The 23,127-nt window shown below is 43.8% G+C and overlaps 1 protein-coding gene across 2 annotated transcripts; it reads right to left on the reverse strand.

Annotated features, from left to right (window-relative positions):
* Positions 1 to 4,978: 4,978 nt before the first annotated feature.
* On the reverse strand, positions 4,979 to 19,304 carry FAM131B (family with sequence similarity 131 member B). 2 transcript variants are annotated; one of them, XM_031064424.1, is made up of 6 exons: positions 19,193 to 19,304; positions 17,721 to 17,756; positions 15,145 to 15,238; positions 14,348 to 14,545; positions 13,888 to 14,031; positions 4,979 to 13,475 (listed from the first exon to the last, which is right to left on the reverse strand). In XM_031064424.1, the coding sequence occupies exons 1-6, from the start codon at positions 19,244 to 19,246 to the stop codon at positions 12,931 to 12,933; spliced, it is 1,071 nt and encodes a 356-aa protein (XP_030920284.1). In that variant the 5' UTR covers positions 19,247 to 19,304; the 3' UTR covers positions 4,979 to 12,930. The 2 variants fall into 2 exon arrangements, with proteins under 2 accessions (XP_030920284.1, XP_030920285.1); XM_031064425.1 differs by lacking the exon at positions 15,145 to 15,238 and having other exon boundaries at positions 19,193 to 19,288.
* Between the last annotated feature and the right edge of the window lie 3,823 nt (positions 19,305 to 23,127).

The raw sequence follows: 23,127 nt of genomic DNA on the forward strand, positions 1-23,127 counted from the left end.
CCAGTTCTACTTTAACATGTGATTTTCCATAAGCTGTCTCAGGAGCAAGTCAAAAATACCATTACTTCTAACCCAGTCACCAAAGGAAAATTCCCTTCTGGCTTTAATTCCAAGGATTGACCTTGCACCAATTCCTCTCTGATGATGCTTATGGGTGGGAGAGTCTCTGACAAGCTTACAGTAAAAGGAAATCTTCCCTGCTAGTCTCTTGCAGAGAGAGAAATTTATTCTTGCTGTCTGGAGTACAGAGCCCACCAGGTCTGTTCTGTTTCAGGCACAAGATCACCCTTGATAGGGTGACAAGGCTGGGAACAGCCTTTCCTGCCTTAATAATGGTCTGTGCTCCGGGAGCCACCCTGTCCTTGTGAGGAGACAGTGGTGATGTGAGGGCAAGTCCCTTGCGCACAACAGCTGCTTGGCTCCACCAGAGGGGCACCTTTGTGTCTGCCAGGCACCAGCACGGCCTCCCCACTACCTTTGTGTCACCTTCTGCTGCCTGCAGGGAAGAGGCAAAACAACTGCTGCTGCTTTTTTTTTTTCTCAGGGAATTGTGATAGTCCCTTATATAAGCAGAGGAGAAAGGACATTCCTTTTACAAAAGTATAAATATTCAGTGAGTGACAACACTGAGACCAAATGTGGTCTGAGGGTGCAGGCACACCCAAGAAGGATGAGTTTCTCCAAGTCATCCCCAGCCTTACTGTGCAGGCTTATATTTTACAGCTTAAGCACAGGCTTCCACTGAGCCAGATGAGACAAGGAGAAACTTTGAGGCTGGAGTCTGCACACCTCCCCCTCCTCTCTCCTGCATACAGAGATGTGCTCTGCTCCAGTCCCACACTTCTCCTACAGTGCGTTACAGAAGAACTGGGATGTGACTGGCTGAGAAAGCAGATGGGAGTCTAAATCAAAGCCAGTGAGTGTGTGAGTCATGACAGACAGATTGTGAGCTGGGGGAGATGAAGCTGGAACAAAAAATGATGCACATGGAGAGGCCTGGGGAGTGAAACACTGGCTAACCTGGAAAGCTTCTTGAGGCTCATCACTTGAGATTGCAAGAGAACACACGTGTGCCCGCACATGCACACACAGATACCTCTCCACTCCTGCTGCCTTTAGCAGTCCCTGGGTTACTGTGAGGAGCAGGATTGCTCTCTGGGGGAGAGCTGAAAGGTGGCTGTAACTGCTGCTCTTTGTGGACACTACTCAAGATCCATTCCAGGTATTGCCTTCACCCATGGAACAGAAGCAGCATCCATCTGCGCCATTTTCTCACCTTTACTCACACGTGAAAATGTGTAAGGAGCCAGAATGGGACAAAAAACACTCTGCAGAGATGGTTTGCAAAGGCTGAAGTTGTTTCCTCTTCCATCTTATCAATAAAATCTTCACTGAGCTGATGCCAAGTACATTAATAGGTGCAAAATGTGCAGTAAAATAATACTAAGCCTACCTTTGTCAAGGGAACTTTAGGCTTGCGCACTCTCAGGCTGTCCCATTACACCCCTCAAAGTTTAAACTTGAAACTTTTGTCCAGCAAACAGTCACACTGATCTGTCACTCTAAAACCTGCATCTCCCATCCTATCCAAATAGTACAGATTTGATTAGCTACAGGGAAAAACCTTTTTTTCTCAACCCAAAATATCCCCAGAATTTGTATCCGCTGTGAGGTCTTGCCATCCAGAAATTCACATATAGCAAAAAACTAAACTCTTCCTTCACATGGCACTTAAGGGTGAAAGCAGAGTCTTGTTTTTAAATGCATCAATATAAAGAATTGAAAAAATAGGGAAGACTTAAGGATGGTAAGACAACAAGTGGGGCTTTAGGTAGGTATGACATGGCTAAGAGACTTGGCCATGAGCCAAATAAAGGAGAAAACACATGGGGATGAACTACTGAACAACAAGAAGGATTTGCCTCAACAAAGTGACATTTTTGATTGCCATTTGAGACTAAAGAAATTCTAGTTTTTTAAGCCTATGGACAACAACAATTAGTACAGGCAGAAACAGAGAGACAGAGTCCATGAAAACGACATCCCCTTCTGCCCAGTTATGCAGATACTGTAAAGAAGTGTGTGTTTTGTGGCCAAAGAGTAAAAGACCAGCAAAAACCAGCTGAGCAAGAGAAGATCCCTCTTTGCCAATTAGTCCAAGCCCAGGAAGGGTATAATTAGAAACACACTATTAAAAATACAGTCACAGCAAGCACTAAGTTGCTCATGGCCGCATAAGCAGATACCTGGGCACAGCTCTTATAAAAATATAATCAACACTAGAGACCAGTAATTAAAATTTACACATAAAAGCCGTGCCTGAGCATTAGGGTTAGGGTCTTAAGACGTAATGCAAAACTTTTTAATGCTGTGTTAGTGGGAGACAAGCTTCAACTGGTCCTGACCATGAGCCACAGGCTGTTCTTGTGTGTCCTCCCAGCCACTGGACAGACAACCCTGTGCATGTGCACTCAGGCACACACACAACATCACCTCTGTCAAATCACGGCTGTGCAGTAGTAGAAAACTCTTCAACTCAGTTTCCTGTGCCTTGAGCCACATGTCTCCTTCCCTCAGCTTGCTGGATGTCAACAAGTCCCAGTGCAGCTTTGTCGTAAGACTCTGCTGGGGACACTGCTGGGATTAGTGTGATGGCTAAATGAGGTAGAGTCTCACCCAAATCTATTGCTAGTCCAAGCACTGGACTTTCAAATGAGCATTTGCTTCCATCCAGCATTTTCAGTGTGTTGCTAGTGCAAACATCTTGTGTGTAGTAAAACCAGTTACAGAAATATATCTAGCCAACCTGAAGAATTGCACCTGATATGGAGGACAATGTCCAGCTGAGGAAAAGTCCAGTAGCACATTCATAAATGAAACTGAATGCAGAAAAATGAAAATGTGAATTGCCTACTTTAGAGGAACAACAACCCAGGTACTGCTAGTATCTGACTCTTAACTGAATGGCTACTCAGTTGGAAGAACAGAAGGGTAAGCTACAAGGTATACTGAGATATATTCAGAATTAAAGCCACATAAACTCAAGTTAGAAGCTTTTCAGTTTTTTTTCCACACAGAAACAAATGCAAAATACATTAATGGAAGGTTGATGAGAAATAGATTTGAAAGAAAAAAAAATCTGCTTTTCTCTCCTCCCTCAAACTTCTATAATGCACTTAAGCAAAGTGCTGTGAAAATAAATGGGAGCAGAGATGGCTGGATTGTGACCAAACATGTCACAGAACCCTATGCTTAACTCAAACTGGCAATTTCTCTGGCACAGAAGATAAGATCTGTCTGAGGAACCATGCAGAAAGTACCCTTGCAGCTAGCAAAGTGCAGATCCAATGAGGTGCACAGCAAGAATGCTCCTGTGCCCTTTTTAGTTACCCTTCTCATTAATCACTTAGAAGTAACATATGAGGTATTGTAAAACAGCAACGTGAGAGAAACATGTGGCAGGTTTGCCATCTAGTCTAAACAAAGAAATAAGCAGAAAGTGGAGATGAGAGCCTCAGGCAGATAGCATAGAACAAGGTTCATGCTGGGGCTAAGCAGCTAAATCCAGAGAAGATGAACTGAACTGAGGGGTAAGTCTAATCTAGTATGATGACAAAAGAATTCTTTTAGGTGAAACATTCAGCAGCTGGACAGCATCTTCACAGCATAATGTGAAATTAAGGAAAAAATATGTTTTTCCTGTGCAGAGGTATAACTTCCAGGACCAGAGACATTTTGTTTTCCCAGGGACTCAAGTCTTAAACATATGTGGAATAACTGATTTCATTTGACACACTACATTTCAAAAAGAAAGTAGTTTAGACACGATTTGGGGAAAGAAATAAAAAAAAAACCCAATAACAAAAACCACAATGTCAACAACAAAAAAACAAACCAAAAATCATACACAAAACCAGGAGAGAGTACAGGAGAGACTTACAAGGATTGACAAAAATAAAATTTTAAAAAACCCTCAAAAAACAACGAACAAAAACCTAAAGCAGTTAAGTGTGTCTTATGCAAGTCACAATTAATTCTATGAATGTAGTTATGCAGACATACATACCAAGTGGTGGGTGGCAATCTATTTGGTAGCAAAAGCAGGTAAACTGGAAAGAAGCAAATTAAATTCAAATAGAACACAGAAAGTAAAAATCAGTGCAATAGCCCTGATTGTAAAATATGCTATGCCTTGAGCAGGGCAAGAGACACTGCTTAGCTCTTGCAAGAAACAGAGTCTGAAAAGCACAAATATCTTGACAAGGAAATAATACCTTTTATGGCTGGAATTTAAAAGTCTCACATGGCAAACTACGGTGAACAAGCAACTGGATCTACTTCGTGTCCTGAATCAGAAGCAGATGACACAACAATTTTGGAAGTGCAGAGATGTTTCCTTTCCTCTGGGTGGACCAATTCCCCAATCTGCTATGAGGACAACGGGCTGAGAAGCATTTAAAACTGAAATGTGAACCCAGAGTCGTGCTACCCAATGTCAGTGCCTTTCACAACCTAAGCATCAGACACCTTTCTGTGTCCTAATGGGCTGTTGTGAAATTTCTGTCCAAGTCTGAGTCAGATGTGTCTGCATCTCACCAGTATTGGGACAAAACTTGTATGTATCACCTGGAAAATGCTTATTCAGTAGAACAGGGAAACTCACTCTGTGCTAAATTAGAGGATTGTGTTGATGTGATGATTTCTATTCTCAAATCTGGCCTAGGTTTCATGTCCTGGTAGTCACAGACACAGATCAGATTTTAGCCCTGTACAGTCAAACATGTGATGTTATTTCTTAATGAGAAATCAGGTATTTCCTACTCTGGGGTGCTTCTCCAAGCCACCATGGATCCTTTTCAATGTGCTCCATCAGACTGTCTCCTTGAAACCCACCCCCTCTTCCTAATATCCTCCTTCCTGAGACGCAAGTCCCCTGGAACCAGTCCCACAGAAATAAAACACTTCCACCAGCCAGGAGGGCAAGACCACATTCTGTTTAATAACAACTCCATAAAGGACTGTACATGCTATTTTGAGCTACCTCCCCTCCTTTACTGTGGTTGCTGCCACGTACAGGCATGGAGGTGTGTAGTGCCATATAGTTCTCTAAGTCTATATGTAATGTGTGCACATGTATGCAGGTGGTTGCACATGGATGTATTTATATATAGCTCTGTAGAAGTGTTTATCTCGTAAGTCACATTATCAAAACATGCGAAGTATATCCAACAAAAATTTTCAGGCAAACATGTCTTGGAGCTGGAAGACCAAAGGCAAATCAGACTCATTTTAGTTATTAAGGGCTAGTGTGGGACAATGTAAGGATGAAAGCTTTCAGTAGTGGGTCCCTTTCCCTTTTTGTTTTACTTGCATTCAGTACCTTCTCCCCACACATCAATGCACCTCTGTAAACACTAGCTGAAAAGGATACAGAGAATCCCCATGCAGCCTCCCCTCTACAGAAAACACGTCCAGGCTTGGGGGAAGCCCTTGAAAACTGCTTTGCAGCAACCTCCATTGTCCCATACACTTATGCTAAAGGAGTTTCAGATACTGAGAATACAACATTTGAAGACCCAAGCCTTTAGTTATTTTTACACATGCTTCAGGAATCCATTCTGCATGCCACCCCTGAGACTCCCATCCACCACCCTCGTACCTCCCAAATCCTCTGCCTGTACCCACCCACGTCTGAAAAGAGCTGAAACAAGAGGAATCTTGTTCCCTGTAAAATTACTTTTGAGTTCCAGTTTTATAGTGTAGGGATTCCCAGAGACCTCCAATCATGCACAACATCCACAAATCAGAGAAGAAAAATTAAAGCCAAACAAGAATATATACCTGCAAAAGAGCTTTTGGCTTGCTACGTTGCTCAAGCATGCAGTATCTGAAAAGAAGGGAAATCCACCTACACTTGCCTCATGGGAACATGGCAGAGCTCTGGAAGAGGGTTCTTAACCTTGTGTCCTCCAATCCAATCATGACTGGATTTCCATGCCAAATGAAAATTAATCCAGAAGGCCAATGAATCTGGACTACATGCCTTTATCTTATTAGAAGCAAATCTTGATGCACAATCTTGTTTCCATAATGGAGAAAAGCCTTTTTAGATGTTTTTGTCTTGCAAGCATGGACATTTGATCCCTTATGGGAAAGCAAAAACAAGACTAGGTTTCAGAGGGCATTTAAAATGTCCCCAGCTGAAGGAGATGAGGAAGATCCTAGCAGGAGCATTCTTTCCACAGAACACTGTAACCCCTCTCTTCCCAGAAGACGGCAGCTACTACACATCAGTGGGTAGGTCCTGCCCATGGCAGAGGGGTTGGACTTGATGGTCCCTTTCAACCATTCTGTGATTCTGTGGTATCTGCACTGAAAACATTATTGAACAAGTCTTTACAGTTTCAGTAAACATGCTCTCTCTCAGAATCACAACCAGACTAAATTTTTCCTCTTCCAACAATGTGTATCTGCACTGGAAAAATACAGCACATATTTCTTTTCTTTTGTGCAGACCAACACTGACAATCATAGAGCTTCTCTTCATTTCCAAGGGAAAAATAACACTTTGGTCTGCCTATGCTGGGGAAAATGTCAGTGCAAGGATGTAAATAGACCCTGATGTTGCAAGCGCAGATCTTCCATGTCCATTTGTTAACATGGTAACCCTCACGCCTTACCCCAGTCAATCCACGGGGCTGGTTGTGCTGCTCAGGGAGCACAGTGCCCCCAGGCTCCAGGACATATTCTGAGACACAGAGAGACACTGATCTGGCACAGAAGTGCAGCTCTTCTGCTTCTGCACAGGTTCACTACTTCTCAGCCTGGGAAAAGCCTGTGGTACAAAAGAGGCACCTGACATTGACTTTGCAGCTTGCAATCGTATTTGAGACTGTGCTTTAATGACTGTAGGCTGTCCTACACATACATTTAGTTCTAGTAGGCACCATTTTACTCACATTTTCCCTGTTTATTTTTCCTTTCCCTGAGCCATGGCATAGAAATCTTTCCCTGTCAGATTGCTACAGGGGAGGAAAATCAAAGATGAAAGTATTACTTATTTACATTTTTCTAGCTGTAAGCTGCTGATAATCCCTGTATTGGAATTAATTTTTTTCTTTCCTTTCTTTTCTTTTTTTCTTTTACAAAAAGTCAAGTTTGTTTAAAAGGTATGCCAGAGTTGTCTGAACAAGGAACACTGGAAAATCCACCTGGGAGAAATTAGAAGGAAGAGCTTAGACTTTGCCAACGTTGCTCCGCTTTTTATAGCATTTACAGGCAGGTTATCTAAGTTTACTTCTCCTTCTACAACAGTTAAGGCAAACTAAGCTGAATTTAGGTATTTTGGCTTTCCAGTGAGATCAGAACTCACACTAACTTCATTTGGGCAAGGAATAAGTTCTTATTTTGTGTATTACTCATATGATTTCCCTGAAGAACAAAGCACATTTTGAAGACAATGAAGACAAAGCTAGCAGGTACCTAAACTCAGGGAGGTCTCCTTCCTATCACTGTCTTAAAAAAAAGTGTGTTTGGACTAAGGAGTACCATAAGCTGCAACAATCCTGGACTTACAGCTTGGATAGCAATTCTGTACCTCAGTCCACTCTGCTGGGAGTCTGCCATGAAGCTTCTTACCTGTGTTGTGTAAAAAGACATCAGGCTTTTCTGGACCTTTTTCCAAGCCTTTCTCTCCATGTCTTTCCCTCTCTGCCACACACAGTGGTGCACAAGCCTGTGCTGTTGCACACAACCTTGCCTCACCACAACACCTCCTACCTCTGTCAAACAGAGAGATGACTTTCCTTCTCCAGTTCTCCAGGGCTACATTGAACATTTTTCATTGCTGCTGTACACAGTCTCACATTGGACTGGAACTGGCCTGAAAACAGGGATAAATATCCCTTCCAACAGCTATGCTTCACTCTTAAACAACTCTCCCCTCTTGCAATTGCAGGATAAGACTTGTCAGTATCTTTAGCTGCCATGGAGTTTGATCACTGAGTGCATACACGATTTGTGCATGTTAATTTTATTAATTTCATGCATATATCAAGTTACTCATGTCCTCCTGCCCAGTTTCCAGGGTTTACCTCAAAGGAGCCTGTGGAAGGGAACAGTGAGGGAAACAACCGGGCATAAATAACAAAGACCAAATCAAGTAAGAGCATACTAAAAATTCCAAGGAAAATACTAAGGAAGAAAATGGGGAATAATGTCCTTCTTGGTACCCCAGTGGGTCTTATTCTTTTCAGACAGACATATCAAAATCAGCTTAAGCCAATTTAAGTTGCATCTGCAACCAGTCTTCCACATGACCATCTACACATTTCACCGGCCCTCAGTGAAGCCTGCCTCGCCAAGAGAAGCAATACGAAGAGTTCACGTCACTGAAACCTTTATTTAGGTAGGGGACTGGGTTAGTTTTCAATGGGGCCAGTTCCTGAGCAGCCAAATGAGTGTTAGTGCTGGTGCTTTTTAGGCAGTACAAGTACAGAGCTGGTGGTGGTGGAAGAGAGGAGGCAGGACAGCTCCTTTGAGCAGCTTAGACTCATCATGAAGATGCCATTTCAAAGTGCACTTTTCCAGCTTCTCCAACCTGATATAAAGGAAGGCCAGCTGCTGAGAACAGCATTCTCTCTCCCTCTGCTCACAGCTCTTCCATCTTCACTTTTATAGCAGGGTAAAAGTCCCTGGCTTGGTGTGGGCCAGCTGTGCATCAGCACCTGCCCAAGGGTTGTGGGAGGTGAGCACGGTCAGAGCAGAGGTCCTCTTCCTTCAAAGCAGCTCACCACTGGATCAGCTTAGAAGCATGGCTAAACTTGTTCTCTGCAGCAAGCCTGTCCTGAAAGGTGATGTTACCATTTTTAAGGGGAAAAAGCAAGTGGATGACATTTCAGCAGCTCTCCAAAAGAAGATGATGATTTAGAGGCACAGAAACTGAAAGAAGCAGATAAACTTCTCTGTCCCAGAGCCTGAGGTAATGGAATTGAAGAGAACCCAGAGGGCTTGTAAAGAAAGCTTCAGATTTATATAAAAGAAAAGCTTATCAAAGAGTATAACTAATCAGGTATGAGCAATCATGGGAGAAGGAACAAGAGAGAATTTTCTTCCAGTAGAAGATTTTAAATTAGGGTCACTTCTGGTTAAGCCTTATTTCATGTTTAGCACAGTAATTTCAACAAGTTCCTACTGAAGACAAAGGCTTGGAGGAAAGATAGGAATCTTCTATCTCCACTACTTCAAGAATATCCAAAATTTTCTGTAGTGCAGCTTTGCTTCATAATGCATTTGTGGCAACAAACAGCAGAGCGCAGTTTCTTAGTAACTGCAGATCAGGGATACTGAGCTCACCTTTCCTTCTTATTTACAGCCTCACAAACACAATTTGGGCTCTGACTATTTGGCTGGACTCTCTCCAACTCATCCCTCCTCACCAGGATAAAGGGACTGCAGGCCAAATTTCGCTCACAGAGCACCTGTGCCTCCCATATGCTTGAATAGGTGTATCTATATAATAACAGCTTTTCTGGGAAACGTACAGGAGGTTCCAGGTCTCTCTCTCTGGTATTGGATACACACAGGCAGCAGGCCTGTTATGTAAGAAAGGGCCAGATTACACAAACAATTTTCCACTTTCAAAGAGATTCAAACTGCCTTTCCAGTTCAGCTCAGGCTGCTCACTCGGGTGGCAAGTGTGAACTGGAAGACCTGCTCTCTCTAGTCAGACTCCTAGCAATGAGCTCTTTTGGACTGTGGGGAGGTATGGAAAATAGCCTTTTTCTTTCTTTCAGGAAAAGGCTGAAATTTTATTGTTCACAGAATATTAAGTCATTTATGAAAAAAAAAATTACAGAATTTAGTAAGCTGGAAGGTTTTTACAGAGAGTGGTGTTCAAACCAGTCTGCACTCACAGAGAATGAGGCTCTCTACAGGTTTCTAAGACAGCAGGTTATGGAACTATAAAGCAGGGTATAATTCTTTATCCCAATTCCATAGAGGCTAGAAGAATCTACAGATTTTCTCTTCCTATTGGACTCCACAGAATTTTCTATATGGTCAATTTTTTTTACACTTTTCCTTATGCAGATAACTCCCTGACACTGCTTTCCATGGAGATAAGGTATATCTTTTAGACATCAATCAGACATCTTAGTAAATGTACCACATGTCCATCTTAAAGAAAAAGAAGCCCGGGACAAGTTGACCTGCTTGTCCCAGTCCTGTAAACAACACAAAGGGATGATCAGAAGCTACTCTGAAAGTTACTGTAAACATCCAGATTGGTCCTGGAGAGGCACATGGGAACAAAATGGTTTGGAGAAAGAAACAAACAAGCCACCCAAATCTCCACAAAGGTACACACCTAACCATGTTTGTTTCCCTAAAGACCTTTTAAAAGAGAAATAAAAATAGCTTTAAACTTACTCATTTACTCATCTGCTGAAGTGCTCTTGGCACTTGCCCCATCTCTGGCTAGTGTGATTTCCCAGGCCCTGCTCCACAGCTGGACCCAAGCCAGTTCAGGACAATGAGCTACCACTGGCCCTGCAAGAACTATAGGAGATGATTTTTATCAAGCCTTGCTGCCCAGGGGAGGTTAGTACCTGAATGTGTAAACACCTTTGAAGAGATACTGAAAGCTCATCACCCAGGAGAAGAGCGACCTGCTTAGAAAGACAGAAGCAAGACCAAGCAAACAGGTAAAAAAAGATGGGTCACACAAACGTTTCTCTCTTACCTATGCCAAATTACCAGTGTAACTTAAACATCCCAGAGGTCTTTCATTTAGAGGTGCAATGGAGAGGGAAGACAGATCTGCTTGAAGTGGACTCGGCTGGAAAGACCTGGGTATTGAAAAAGGAGTCCCTCTTTTTGCAGCTGCCTGTGTCATTGGGAAAAAGCTGATTGGGGTAAAGTTCTTCCTGAGAGTCCCATTCCTACTTTTCACAATTCCTGGACATCATTTGCTTTGCTTGCCAGCTGTCTAAACTCTGAGACTTGATGATATTCCTCCAGTGACATTTTGTTCGCCTTAGACATTCTTCCCTGAAAATATGCAGGAACTGAACCTGAAGCAGGAAAGAAGCATGTATCACTCTCCTGTCATCCAAAAAACACACCAAGCCTGAAGAGGAGGCAAAGAAGAGACAAATGTATCATGAATTAAACAGAGCAAATATGAGTCAGAGTAAGTGAGAAAAGAGTTGCTCCTGGAACAGTATGGCAGTGTCCAGGCAAATTCCTGTCTATAGCTCATCAGATCCAGCATCTGATCTACACCCATGCTCTGCTGATGCTTCCTTGCAAGAGGTCTTGCAATTAAAACTCAGCACTTGGGTAATCTCTGCTGGTTCTGTTCAGTCCTCCAGCAAAATCAATAACCTTATACAATTTTTGCTTTTGTCCCTGTTTATTTTCTGGTGAGAGCTGAAAGTGAAACAATTTCCTTTCAAAACCTCTCCCTCCCAAAAGGAGGTCTGTGAAAAAATGGCGAGGAATTGCAAGAGACCAAATTCCCTCTAATCAGAGAATCATGGTTTTTTTTAACAAAAAAATATATACCCCGTACAAATACGGGAAACTCCTGAAATCAGCTTTCTCCACACCTAAAAAAGAGATGGGAGGGAAAAACAAACAGACCAAGTATTGAGCATTATTTACACTGCTTGGGGGTAGGAAAACAAAAGAAGAAAACATTGGCAGAAAGAAGAAGACAAACAGGAGGAGAAAATTTCCTCTCACCCCTTTTCATCCAGCTATATTTGGCACTGCAGGAGTGGCAGAAATGAGAGAGGTGCAGTATTTCTGTTAAGTCATGACTGGAGTACAGGCCTTTCCCATTACTAACTGCTTTTTTATGAACACTTATCCAGAATATAAAAAGGTAAAAAAAAAGTGCAAAAACTGAAAACTCTAATGTAAACTAGGTATCTGTGATCTCATAGCTGTACACACTGTTCCTGGACCTGCTGCCTACTCTCTGGGTCTCCACATTCTGCTGGCAAGGAAAAGACAGAAGGACACAGCAGCAGCACCAAGATGGGCATGTCCTCAAGCCCCCTGCAAGAGTCAGCTTTTTATGACTGTCTCCGTAGCTGAAAATGTCCTTTCCACTGGCTTCCAGTGCCCACTGCCAAAAGGACACATCGCTCTTGCCAGCTCCTGGGAAGGCAGAAATGTCAGAGAGAAACAAACAAATGGAAGAGACCAAAGCATGAATATCTGAGAGCAGGGTTAGGTTTGTATCTGCACCCATTTTTCCATGCCACAGCAGAGCCATGCCCACAGAGCCACTCTGGCAGCACAGCCCAGGCTCTGGGAGCACAGCTCATATCCATCAACCCTACAGCTCTGTATCAAGGTGCTACTGAGGATCTGGTTACACAGCACATCCTTCATGGCCTGATCCTCTGCATCAGCCACCTTCCCAACGCTAGTGCAATCTAGATCTGCAAACCCACAGCTTCATTTTAAACCAGTTTATATTCATATATTCTATGAAATAGAAGGGGGCCATGTCCACAGAGCAACGTCCATTCTGCCAAGATGAATTCTAGCCACAAAGTTGCTCCCTACACCAAGCCTGTCTCATCAGCCACATCCCCAGTACCAGAAGAGTTTGTATCCACAGCCAAGACTTTGTTTAAAAAGACTTAGAAATTATTTAGCAATCCAGATCTCTCCAAGCACATCACATGTTGCCCAGAGCAATGAAAATCCAAAATATGTGTCCATGGGGGAGGGGAAGAAAAGGTTTTTATGTGTCAATCACTTTGAGATTTTCCTCGTTTAAAAAAATAATTAAATGTCAGGAATGGAAGGTATGTCTGCCTGGAAATATGGGGAGCTGGAGAGAAGAATCCCTGTAATTGCATTCCTTGCCACCCCTCTCTTTGTTCAGCAATGATGAGTACTTCACAGAAAGCATCAGTTGTTTGTTTCTCCCTCTTCCTCATCAAAGGACTGCACCCCAGAGGAGGTGACATCTGAGACTTTACGGCTCAGTGCAGCATGTTCCATCTCCTCTCGAGGAGACAAAGATTCCAGGTCCCGGCACACTGCATCATCCTCCTCTGGAGAGGGCTTCTTGTTTAGGAGAGGGGCCTTCTCCAGCCTTGGGTTCCCTTCATCCTCAATGTGGTCCTCCATGTACGTGCTGGACTCAGCTCCACCCCCACCCTGAGCAGTCTGCAGGGGCCACACGTGGACCAGCCCCGTGCTCTGGATGAAGTTCTGCTCCTGCCGCTGTTGCTGCAGCTGCTGCTGCTGGAGAAAGCTGCTCTGAAGCAAAATGCTTTCCTGAAGGTTTGTCTGGGACTCATCAAAATTCTGGCCTAGGTAGGAGCCAGTGGCTGGGGAGGCGATGAGGGACTGGTCACTGGCCTCCCAGGCGTCGGAGGAGCCTAAGCAGTACATGCCCTGCGAGACGTAGGAGTGAGGCCAGCTGTCATACTGCGTCTGGGCCATGTGCTCTGCAAGCAAAGGAGGCAAACAACACACAGTTAGACACTCTCCCTAGGCCAGGCTGGCTCATCCTGGTAGCCTGTGAGCCTGAGCATGGCACTGTACTGCACAGGGTGGGTGAATCCACCTTTAGAGGGAAGGAGGGGAAAGAGAAAACACAGTTCTGGCAGTTGGCAGGTGACCTTGATACCCACAACTGACTGTAAGAGCTGGTAGCTTTCCACAGTTGTGCTCTAAGAAGACAAAGGAACTGGGCTTTGGAAACTCTCTGCTAAGATTAGATTCCTTGGACAGCTCCACAAACAGGGACGACTCTAGCAGATCTGACTGGGGCTACAGAATAAAACAGAGTAGAGCAGAAGAGAGCAACCAGAGCAGGAAGGGGGTGTCTTAAGATTAGCAAGAAGCACTAGAGCTCACCTTGGCTCTCCATCAGCTCCTGATAGTTCTCAGAGTAGTTGCCTGCTGGGTTGTCCTGATTTGAGTTTACACTCATATCCTCACCATCCATGGAGGACCAGGCCATGAGAGTCGCTTCAGAAATAGCAAATTGCTCCATCACCCCTGTGCCAAAGGAGACAGGGAAGGAAAGCAAAGATGCATTGAAGTCTCCACTTCTCACCATCATCCTTTACCCCACCTTTTGGTCACACTGTCCCACTTTGGTCCTATCTCAGCAACACCCATCACCCACAACTGGCCCTCACCCTCTCCACCTTGCATTCCACTGGCAATGTCCCAGCCACCAAAGTCTCTCTCTCTACTTCAGCCTCTCCCAGAGTGCTTTTCACAAGCTTCTGCATTTTGGAATCTCTCAGGGGTTCCCCTCTGGGGGCACCCCAACCGACCCAAGGCAGGTGCAGGAGGCAGGCACAGCTACCTGCGAGGAAGCGGGCCTCCTTCTCGCCGTCGCTGAGGTCCGAGTAGGCGTCGGCGTCCTTGCGCGCGCTCTCGTGCGTGTGCTGCTGCTGCTGGCTGTGCGCCTTGCCCCAGCCCTGCCACTCGATCATGTGCGCCACGCGGCCCTGCCCCATGGCCGTCGGCTTCGTCACGTGGTCCTTCATGCTGCGGGATATCCCTAAGGGGCCAGACATTGGGAAACAAGGCAGGGCTATTACACAGCTCCGGCGCCTTCCGCCGGGGTTTTTACTTCTCTCAGAAGTGGAGCTTCTCCCCTCCTGTCCTGACAGGATGCGTGACTAGGGCTGGGTGTCTCCCACCTCTCATTGTGTCACTCTCCAGGGCAGTTTCTCCATCTTTCCCTGGACAAACTCTCAGAAGGGGGAAAAAGGGGAACCCCAAATATGAAGGACCATTTCCTTCCTTGCCTAGAATCCATTTAGGATAGAGCTGGGCATGAAGGATGAAGCCTGGAAGTGAACAAATTAAGAAACAGAAAATGGGGTTAAACCCAAGACTGAGGGGAAGCAATTGAAGATGTCTGAGCAGGGGTGCACAGTGAGAAGCCAACGGTAGTAAGACAAATCTGTTCTTTAAAAGGGCAACAACTGTGAGATTTCTGTATTTAGAACCATGGTGGTGGAGACTCCTCTGAGGCCATGAAAAGGTGAAAGCCAGAAAGGAGCAGTTGTGAGAGTGACAGAGAGATATGGGAAGAGGCACAAAGGCCTGTGGAAAGAAGCTGCCAAGGATAAAGTCAAATTTTGAGGACCTCACCAGAGAAAGATGATTTAGCCAAAGCCCCAATCCCATAAGCATTGGAGTTGCGTTTCAGCTTGGGAAGGATGGAGGTCGTATCTTCCATGGAGAGCTGAAAAGAGAGAGAATATGAAGAAATGATATACAGGAAGGAGAAAGGAAGTGAACTGAAGTGAAAAAACAGTAGGTAGTTGGAAGATGAGGAACAGAAGCAAGCAGTAAGAACAAAAGAAGGAAAGGAAAATGAGAGGCACTTTAACCAGGACTGGATATTGCACAGCACTGGGACTGACTGAGGCAAGGCCAGAGGGAGAGGCAGAAAGAGGCTGTGAGAAGCCTCCCGTTGGCAGCTGCCAGCCCTCCACAGACACGCTGCACCATTCCCAACTCTCTGTTAGAGATGCAAGACATGGCTGTTGGACAATTCAGGGATCTTGCAGTGGGGAGCTGTCAGTGAAATAGGCAAGCCACAGTAATGTATCATATATGCATCATACTACCAATATTTTGGTCCTTTGTTTTTTTTTTTCTTCTTATATAGTCTTAATAAAATGATCAGTGATGGGTCCTGTTTCAAGCACCTACATCTGTAAAGAAATTTGGTCTACAGCTCTACTTCGTTTTCTTGACTGTCTTTTCTGTGTTCATCCTCAGTCCCTGAATAACAGGGTCAGGGCACTATTGGGACAGGCAGCCAGCACAAACATCATCACAAAAATAATCTCTCAAGATGAATTCATCAGGCTTCTGCAGAGATGCCAGGCATTGCATATGAGGCTTAACTTTCACAAGGGCTAAATAAACATTGCTTCTGCTCTTCATTTCAACCTCGCTGAAAATCAAGGCCAGAATCTTTCAAACACAAGGATACTCAAAAGTAGTGACAAAGACCCTGAAAATTTTAAGTCCTGACAGAAAACAAGCACTTGGACATAGGCGCAGACCTCACAAAAAGTGAGCAGAGCAGTAACTGGGCAGTGAAGTAATCGGAGGCAAAGGAAGGCATTGTAAAGATCTCACACTGAGTATAATTCCAGTCAGTTGCTAAAATATGAGAGGTGAGATTTTCTGGAAACTGAGTGTAAATGCAGCAACTAAGGCATCCTGTAACTGTGGAGGCAGGAATGTGCTGTGTGTGTAACATGAGCTGAAGAAATCAGAAAGCAGAGGAAGAACAGTAAAAAGTGAGAGCACAGCCCTTGTTCCATGAAGCATTTCCTTTGGTGATGAAGCTTGTTGGAGAAAGTCCATCTATGCCCCCACTGGTCATTCCTGCCCAGGTGCTCCTGCTCAGTATCCACCCACTTGTTCCAGGAGAGCCTGGGGGCTGTGCTGTGAGCTGCCTCATAGAACCCATCAAAAAAAAGAAAGTAAATTGCAGAGGGCTCCCACTACTGCAAGGCTGAAGAGCTGTGACATGAAGGCAGGAATGAATTGGAAGGGAAGAAAATTCATGATCCAGCTTCGGTACCAAAGAAGATCTAGGGAACTACACTGGCTAAGAGCTGCCTTATGAAAGAGCTCCATGGATTCTGTATGGGTTGGAAAATGGGAAACTGCAAGTAAGGAAACTGTCTTCTGCTTTCTTTAAGGAAACACGACCTTGTGTACTTTGCTTTCAGCTAGACATAGGTGCAGTGAGGAAAAAAAAAGGACAAATTTCTTCTAGACAGTTGCTGCATGCACCATTATTTTCCAACACAATTTGTTCCTGTAACTGATTCTAGGCAAAAGATCCCAAGCCATAAGTGCCACAATGAAAGAGGTAAGAATTAGTTTAAAATTCTATTCAATGTCCCCCATGCTTCCAAATCACAGTAAAGAAGAAAGCTATAGGTATTTTAAAAGTTTTGAAAGAATCTAAAATTTGAAAACACTTATACTACTCAAAACGGAGCTGCTAATCCTGTCCTTCCAAGTGTACAGAACTATGAAGTTAATTTATGCAAAAATATTTTATAAGTACCCTTTTAAAAAGTCCAGTAGAACAAATATGCATTATTCCTTTTTCAGGATGCTGTTTCTGCATTAGAGAAAAATATTTTTTTTTTTCATGGCACAGGTACCAAGAGCAAAAGGATCATGTGTAATTAAATTGTTTGTTTCTCATCCGCTTTTTAACTGAAGTTAACTGGTACTCTCCATCTACCCTAGGAGACATAAGGAATTCTCTTACTTCTGTATGCAACTGAAAATGAGGGAGACATTTCTCCCAAACTTCTCCCTGGAGAAGATCCATGATACCCTAATCAAGGACTACTGTTTTTTAAAATATGCTGGACAGACACCTTTCTTATGTAGCAGTGCCCAGAAATCTCAAAAACAGAACATATGAAATGGCACACATTTGTCCCCAAAAGGATGAAAGCAATTCAACAGCCACCTGCAGATCAAAATATCTGCCAGACAGCAAAAGACTCAGAAGCAAACAAAAATCCATCACCATCCTCTGACTCGGAGACAACTCCCAGAATTTCAGCAGCACTAAGGACTTTCAGCCATGTTCCCATTCTGGCCTCCACTGTATCCAATGTCAGACAAACCCTGGTCTTCCTATGACTAGAAATTTGAAAAGTGATGCAGTTCATACTCACATTGATACCATCCCAGGAGAAATCCGTCCGTGTTTGCTAAAGAAAGCAAAGAAAGGCACCACGTCAGTGTAACAAACACACTTGCAAGCAGCCAAGCAACTCCAGTAGTTTGCCACAATCAACAGACACTACTTTATCTGGTGTATTCTAAAAACTTGTGTCTCTCAAGATGGTTTTATTCCCTGCTGGTGAATATGGTGCCTGTAAAGGTCACAGTGTTTGAAGGTGAAATAGGGAACAGGAGGGTGACAGAGTAGGAAAGCGGAGAGCACCTTTTCACAAGGCTCTCCTCCTAAGTGTGGGTTGCACCACTTTGAGGTTAACACAAGGAGGAGCTACACCACCTTGGTATTTTGAGTATCCTATAAGCTACTCAATTCTGCTGAAATTATTTTCTCCTGCCATGTTTTGGTTTGTCCATTCTGACTCACTCACCCCTTGTGAGCCAGAATCATTTCCCACATCAGCCATCACAGCACCAATTCAGAGTGTGTTTCCTGCAGCTGGGAGGACTCATCTCAACATCCTGGGTTTGGGGATGGAGACACTCAGGAAAATTTAGATGACTCACGTTACACCTATGGTAGCCATTCATATAAATCAAAATGTTCACTGAGGTGTGGTTTATGCTCGTTGACTTTTAGATCTGCTTTGATTTGACTGAATTCTCCATACAGGATTGGGCCCAACAATTTCCTGCCAGGACTCCATGAAACTCTAAGTGTCTTGAAGGTGCTTTCCAAGCCAGCAAGGTACACAAACAAAATAAAAATACTATATCTATATATATATGTACACCTATTAACATTTTTCAAGGTTTTGCAAACTGTATGCTATTTATTAAGCTTATTTGTGAACATTATTTGCGATTCTTCAAATATTATGCATTTAAAATAGATTTTATCTTTCTATTAATCATCATTGCATACTCTGAACCTTACAAAGCTGAAAATTCAGGTATCCAAGAATGCAGAAGCTGCAGTAATTAAATTAACCAGCCCTCAAAATACTGCATGGTAAGTCGATTGTCTGTGAGTTACTAGTGAATGCATCTCTAAAATTCAAAATGCAGACAAATGTGTTTCTTCAAAAGATTTCATGGCTGTGCTGCAGAAGCTGGGACAGACACAGTGCTGGACACTGTGAATCCAATGTGAATCCCTTATTCAAGGGATGCAGACCTACAGGCTTGTCAGAACTGTCACTGTTTTTCTCATGTGGTGTTCCACTCCCATCATGACTGGTTAAAAAGCACTTTCATTTGCAAATTCTTACTCACTATGGATCTTGTGAAGGGAGTGACTCAGTTCTGTTCAGAGCAAGCCACACTGCCTAGGTATGATCCTCAGGAGCTCACTGGCATTCCAGCCGTCCCACAGATCATGCCTCAGTGATGCACAACACCCATTTCTCAACTCAGATTTCAAACTTTCTCATGTCCTTGGCTCATTAGCTCTGGGCCAGGTACTCACCTCAGTGGAAGGTCGATGGAAGCTGCTGCCATGCAGTGAACTCGTGCTGTCCATATTGATTTGGTCCACATCTTTCAGTCCCTTCCAGTCTACTGCAATCACCTCATTTCCTGTGGGAACACAGCTGGTCAGGCTTCTGAATGCCTCTACAATTTGTTCTACCAGTCTTAAGCCAACTCAGCTAAACAAGCAGGAGAATCATTGAGTTTAAGGCCACAACAGACTTAAATCAGACATTCCATTTGTAATCAGACCACCTGTACCCCATCAAGTATTGTATTTCTCAAGCTTTCTCCATATGAAGACAAGTCACTTGTGTTTTTCTCAAGCATGATGTATGCTTGGCTAAAGTGCAGATTCATCCAGCCATGATGTGTGACTGGGAAAGAACCAATTCCTTTAATATCCCCTTTCAATATTAAACCATCATCTCTTAAAAAGGCATTTCACCATTATGGCTTGAATTGGTTGCACATCAGCTTAGAGCTGCTGGAGCCTTTGCTTTGCCACCCTCAGCAAGATAAAAGACCTTTGGAATACCTGCCATTACACTTCAAATGTTAAATATCAATAATACAAAATACACATGATAAAATTTTATTAAGATTTAAAAATTAAATAATATTAAATGTAAAAAGTGAAACTAAATGCTAAGAAGCACATGTAAGTAGTCAGCCAGGTAACCAGGACTGCTTTGTGCACTCAGCAATTTACTCTGTCTTCAGCCTGTGTGCCATCCTCAAATTCTGCTTGAAGTTATTTGCTCCCATGTCATGGAGGAACCATTGTACTGTCCTTAAACCTGAGCCTCCTATAATCTGTCAAGAAACATAGCTGTCAATAGATGACATCTATTCCTGGGATCAATTCAGCAAGGTCTAGTCCGGTTGGATTGAATGTGAATGGTTCTACTTTCACGATCTTCTAACTTTTTTTTTTACTCTTTATAGAAAATTTCTCCTCCACAGACATATGCAAAGCCCCTTGCTCATTCTAGCAGCTCTGGCACATTTATGGAGTGCTCATCACTGCACTTCCCCAGTACAAATCTTCTGACAGGTGAGAGATGCTGCACTCCACCCCACACAGGCCTGCAGGGGTCATGGAGGCACTTAAGGGTGGGGAAAGCTGAGGCACTCATCACCAAGAATTCAAAATGCAAAAAAACCCTGATTTTGTCCCCTAAAAAGACTAAACATGGCAATATGAAAAACATCAGGAAAACAACGTTGTTTGCATATGGTGGGGTCCATCACACCTTCACATCTCAAATTTCTGCTGTGCAGGAAGGTCCATTTCTGAGAGACCTAAAGGATATTTTTTCCTTCACATCCAAAGTACATTTCTGTTCATCAGAACCAAGTGCTTTAATAGCATCCCCCATATGTTTCTAATTAGGCTGAGTAAAGCTGCTGTTCTCTGAGCTGCAGTTCCTTGCAACTCAGGGAACTCAAAAGAAAAAGGATTCCTGTACCGCATGTTACACAGGTGAGCACAGAGGTCAGACACAGCCAGATCTCTGGAGAAGGCAGGACATAGCTATGACAAGCATGACCAACACCACCCTTCAGGGCTGTGATCCTCTTGACTGGTTTTCCTGACAAGCACATCCATGTACTGGGCCTCACTGAGCTCTTGCTGACTGCACTACCACAGACTGGACTGGCAACCTTGAGTCCAACAAGGCAAGAGAGGGAGATATGGGGACTTATGAACTCAAGCAAGAAGAGCAAGGCTTAATGGGCCACTTGGGAGTTGCCTGTTACATCTGGGGTCCAAGTGAACCTTCTAGGGCCAGAAGACTCTCTTATAGCAAAGGGAAGTTCCAGGCAGAGCTGTGAAAGCCCAGCTGACTGACCCAGGCACCATCAGCTGTAAGGTCTGGCTTAGAATGGAATACATCTGTCCTCAGTCCCCCTGAAGAGGGTAGGGGTAAAGGGAAGAAGGAGGGAGCACTGCCAGGAAGAGCAAATCTAGAGAGGAAGGATGGAGGGGTGGACTGTGATCAGGGTGGACTGAGGGTCCGACAGAGGTCAGTGGGAGGATGAAACTGGTGCAAAGAGCAGAGTAGGAGCCTGCCCCTGCACACTGGGATCCAGCTGCCTTTTCCTGTCTGTGCTCCTTCCCTCCACCTGCAGCCCTGCACACTAGAAGGGGAGAGCTGGGGCAGCCCTGCCACAGAGCTGAACAAGACAGGGATGCTGGAGAGCAGGAGAGATGTCACCTCTCCTGAGCAGAAGGCGGCTGTACAGAACCCTTCGGTGCAGGTAACAGTGTCATACCTGCTTTATCTCTGTTTACCCCAGGTCTTTTTCCGGTACTGTCAGCTCTTTCTGAGCACAGTGCTGTGGCCCTTCTGTGAGTCTGGAGCCACCCTGGCACACACTGCAAGCAGGCTGCAGCACCATTCTGGGCACACACTGCAAAGACACCTCCGCCCCAGCCAAAGAAAGAGGAGCCTCTTGCTCAGCACATGTCACTTGACAGCCCCAGTGTTCCACAAATGACACTCAGCCTTTGCTCTCAATGCTGCAATCCTACTGATGGTTTTCTTGAAGCGTTAGAATGTGGAAAATATTCATAGAACCAGTCCATGATTTGTGTTGGAAGGGACCTTAAAAATCATCTAGTTTCACCCACCTGACACAGACAAGGATACCTTTTGCTACATCAGGTTGCTCAGAGCCACATCCAACCTGGCCTTGAGCACTCCCAGGGATGGGGCACTCACGGACCTTCTGGGCAACCTGTGCCAGTGCCTCACCATCCTCACAGTAAAGAATTTCTTCTTATTATCAAATTTAAACCAACCCTCTCTCATTCTGAAGCCACTTCCCCGGCACCATCCCTCCATGCCCTTGTAAAATGTCCCTCTCCAGCTTTCAGGCCCCCTTTAGGTCACAAAAGGTGCTATAAAGTCTCCCAGGAGCTTTGTCTTGTCCAGTATTGATACTATTCTGGCAGATGGTGGCATCAAATGGTTGAAGAACATCAAACAATTATTTGTCTCAAAGTCCACACCTGTTCTATAATAGTAGAGCTGAACACCTACAGAATTTATTTACTACTGTTTCTCTCCAGTTGAAACAGCTCAACAACCCAGTTCAGAGAAGAAGAATGAGTAATATGTGATTCTGCATGCTCTATAGAGACTGAGTAATTTTTGAAAATAAATTCTTGGTCTAAACAGTTTCACAGGTACTAAGAGAGAAATATATTGAGAGAAAATAACTCTTTAACATCTGTTAAATGGTTTTAAATGCAGTCATATCTGCTGAAAAGTTACAGCATCACACTCTGTTTGAAAAGAAAATGTCTAACTGATGTTGGGCCTGGGGCAACATTACTTTCTCTTATTGAAAGTTGGATAAAGGTTAGTGTTTTGTTTTTTTTCTCTCCTGCTAGAAATAGCAAGAGCAACATTAACTCATGTTAGATCAAGACATGAAAAAATAAGTTCTGCTCTGGCAAATGGAAGGAAAGAAACATGGAAAATCAGAAAAAAAAAAGTATGGAGAGTGAAGTGGGAAAACAGAAACTGAAAAAGCAGTACTTTGTAAATTAGTATTCTTTTTATCCAGTCTCTTGCCAACCTCTTTCTCCCTGCAATTAGTAGAGAGTTCTTTTCTTTTGTAATGGTATGTTTCTTCTCCAGTATAATTTCTCTTATCCATCTCCCATTCCAGCTTCTGCTAATCATCATGACTATTCCATTTGCAATTCTATGATCAATATCCTCTTACAGAATAGTATTTGCTCTTCTCCATATAGACCTGATAAGAACTTTAAAATGAGTGGGTCATAAAGCTAATTTTAAAGTGGAATTTTTACAAACATGCTATCATTCTCGTTCAGATGTTCTGAAATGAGGTGATGAAAGTTGAAAGATAACTGGGTTTCTGACCTTGTCATTGTTTCTGTACAGAAAGGATATA

Source organism: Geospiza fortis, unplaced genomic scaffold (assembly GCF_000277835.1).
Source record: "Geospiza fortis unplaced genomic scaffold, GeoFor_1.0 scaffold1047, whole genome shotgun sequence".
Lineage (NCBI taxonomy): Eukaryota > Metazoa > Chordata > Aves > Passeriformes > Thraupidae > Geospiza > Geospiza fortis.

Excerpts from the sequence above, each read along its gene's own strand:
- FAM131B (XM_031064424.1), bottom strand. The coding sequence starts at position 19,246 with ATGGACAGCACGAGTTCACTGCATGGCAGCAGCTTCCATCGACCTTCC. Across the intron at positions 17,757-19,192 it reads TCCATCGACCTTCCACTGAG|CAAACACGGACGGATTTCTC; the intron begins GTGAGTACCTGG and ends TGCTTTCTTTAG. Across the intron at positions 15,239-17,720 it reads TCTCCTGGGATGGTATCAAT|CTCTCCATGGAAGATACGAC; the intron begins GTGAGTATGAAC and ends CTCTCTTTTCAG.